The sequence below is a fragment of the Nelusetta ayraudi genome, unplaced genomic scaffold (assembly GCF_046127955.1).
Source record: "Nelusetta ayraudi isolate G7.1 ecotype Tasmania unplaced genomic scaffold, CSIRO-AGI_Nayr_v1 ptg000092l, whole genome shotgun sequence".
Classification (NCBI taxonomy): Eukaryota; Metazoa; Chordata; class Actinopteri; order Tetraodontiformes; family Monacanthidae; genus Nelusetta; species Nelusetta ayraudi.
Window position 1 is genome coordinate 3782501 of NW_027466142.1, and position 2227 is coordinate 3784727.

The 2227-nt window shown below is 44.1% G+C and overlaps 1 protein-coding gene across 2 annotated transcripts in view; it reads left to right on the forward strand.

The window, feature by feature from the left end:
* Positions 1-2012, forward strand: part of isl1a (ISL LIM homeobox 1a) — a 4803-nt gene extending 2791 nt beyond the window's left edge. Inside the window, exons 4-6 of one of the 2 annotated variants that reach the window (XM_076047035.1) lie at positions 1-112; positions 576-743; positions 1701-2012. The exon at positions 1-112 is cut by the window's left edge and continues 172 nt beyond it. In XM_076047035.1, the coding sequence (XP_075903150.1) occupies positions 1-112; positions 576-743; positions 1701-1817 (397 nt within the window). In that variant the 3' untranslated portion in view covers positions 1818-2012. The remainder of the gene's footprint in view (positions 113-575; positions 744-1700) is intronic. The other variant, XM_076047034.1, reaches the window with a different exon arrangement.
* Positions 2013-2227: the final 215 nt, after the last annotated feature.

Genomic DNA, 2227 nt, shown 5'->3' on the forward strand with positions numbered 1-2227 from the left:
CGGCCTGAGTCCGCGAGTGATCCGAGTGTGGTTCCAGAACAAGAGGTGCAAAGACAAGAAGAGGAGCCTGCTGATTAAGCAGCTGCAGCAGCAACAGCCCAACGACAAAACGGTACGAGGGGTCACCGAACACCGACTGAGGGAAGAGTTTTCTGAGCGGAGTGAAGCAACCTGCAGCAAATAGTAATAATAATAATAATAATAATAATAATAATAATAATAATAATAATAATGATAATAACAATAGTAATAACAACAATAATAATAATAATAATAATAATAATAATAATAATAATAATAATAATAATAATAGTAGTAGTAGTAGTCAGGGCAATTTTACATTCGAACTACCCTGTTTATATCATTTTTGAGGTGCGCGCACATGTAATTGCGATTGATTTAGAGCCATTTCATTGGATTTTGTTTTGTTTTGTTTTGTTTTTTGGGGTGGGTGGGTGGGAGGAGGGGGGGGGGGGGGTGGGTTACGGAGGACACGACGCGGACACGAGTCGCCAGTGCGCCCACACACCTGCTGAAAAGATTTGTTGATCTTGACCGCAGACATCCTCTTGCAGAACATTCAGGGGATGACGGGCACCCCGATGGTGGCGGCGAGTCCGGAGAGGCACGACGGCGGCATCCAGGCGACCCCGGTGGAGGTGCAGAGCTACCAGCCGCCCTGGAAGGTCCTCAGCGACTTCGCCCTGCAGAGCGACATCGACCAGCCGCCTTTTCAACAGCTGGTTCGTATTATTATTATTATTATTATTATTATTATTATTATTATTATTACACAGCAGATTTACAGAAGCAAGGATGTTCCAGGCGTTAATTGGGTTCGCGCTCGGCTCTTAAATCAAATTCTACGCTCAGGAAACTAATTCATAATTTCCGCATTTTGCCCCCCCCCCCCCCCCCAAAAAAAAAAAAAAAAAACCTGGTTTGCTCATAGGAGATATGCGAAATGGGCCGGTATAGAAATTACGATCAGTTGAAAATTCATGTTCTGGTATTTGAGTCGGAACTGCTACAGAGACGGTTCGACCAATTTTCTTTCCCCCCCAATGTCCCAAATCGGCTCCCATATTAAAAGTGACGTGGTCGTTGGGTAGATGAACGCATCGTTTGTTCATTGCATCACTATTATTATTTTCACATAAAAGATGCATCATCTTTCTAATCTATAGTGTCTTTTCATCAGTTACTCTTAGACACGTGTGTCCGACTTAGAATTAGACTTACATGTACCTGAATGCTGTTATTTCAGACTCAAGACACTCATTTTAAGAGAAGTAACTGATAGCTGGTCATGACCTCACACCCAACGACACTGACGCGAGTGGAGAGATTCCTCATCTAGCCTTCCCGATCTCCTGTGAACCAAACATTTACAAGACAAAATTATTATTATTATTATTATTATTATTATTATTATTATTATTATTATTACAGTATGTAGGGTAATTTGTAATGATCGGCTAATAGTGACTATATGACAGTAATTTATTATTTTTTATTTATGTTCTTATCCACGACGCGTCAGACATCTGCTCTTTTTGCTTGTTTTACAACACTGTTATTATTATTATTATTATTATTATTATTATTATTATTATTATTATTATTACGCTGTTGATTTTCCGCCAGTGTTGTTTTCACCCCACTAACTCCGCACTCGTGCCGCCCGCTGTGTCCCTCAGGTCAGCTTCTCTGAAGGAGGACCGGGTTCGAACTCGACGGGAAGCGAAGTAGCGTCCATGTCGTCCCAGCTTCCAGACACCCCCAACAGTATGGTCTCCAGCCCCATCGAGGCCTAGAGCGGAAATCGCACTGGCGGATGAACTGAACACGCTGTTGCCGCCGCCCCTGTTTCACCTTCAGCTTCCCGTCGAACTGCACCAAACTACCGCCTTCCCTCCCCCAGCCAACCCTCCCCTCCTTCGCCCCCCCCCCCCCACCCCCGGTCGTATTTTTTTACACTGTGAAGACAATCATGGAATTTTCTACCAGACACCACCGCCCCCGCCCCCATATTCTCATTTCCACGTGGATACGGTCAGTAGCGTCACCGTGGCCGGAGCGGCCGCGCAGGTCTGGCAACTATTCAGGATCCCGACTCCATTCCCCCCCCCGCCCCCCCGAAAAAAAAAAAGAAAAAGAAAAAAAAAAGAAAAGAAAAAGAGGATGAAAAAAAAAAAAGAGGAATCAGTCCGTGTGGAAGATACCT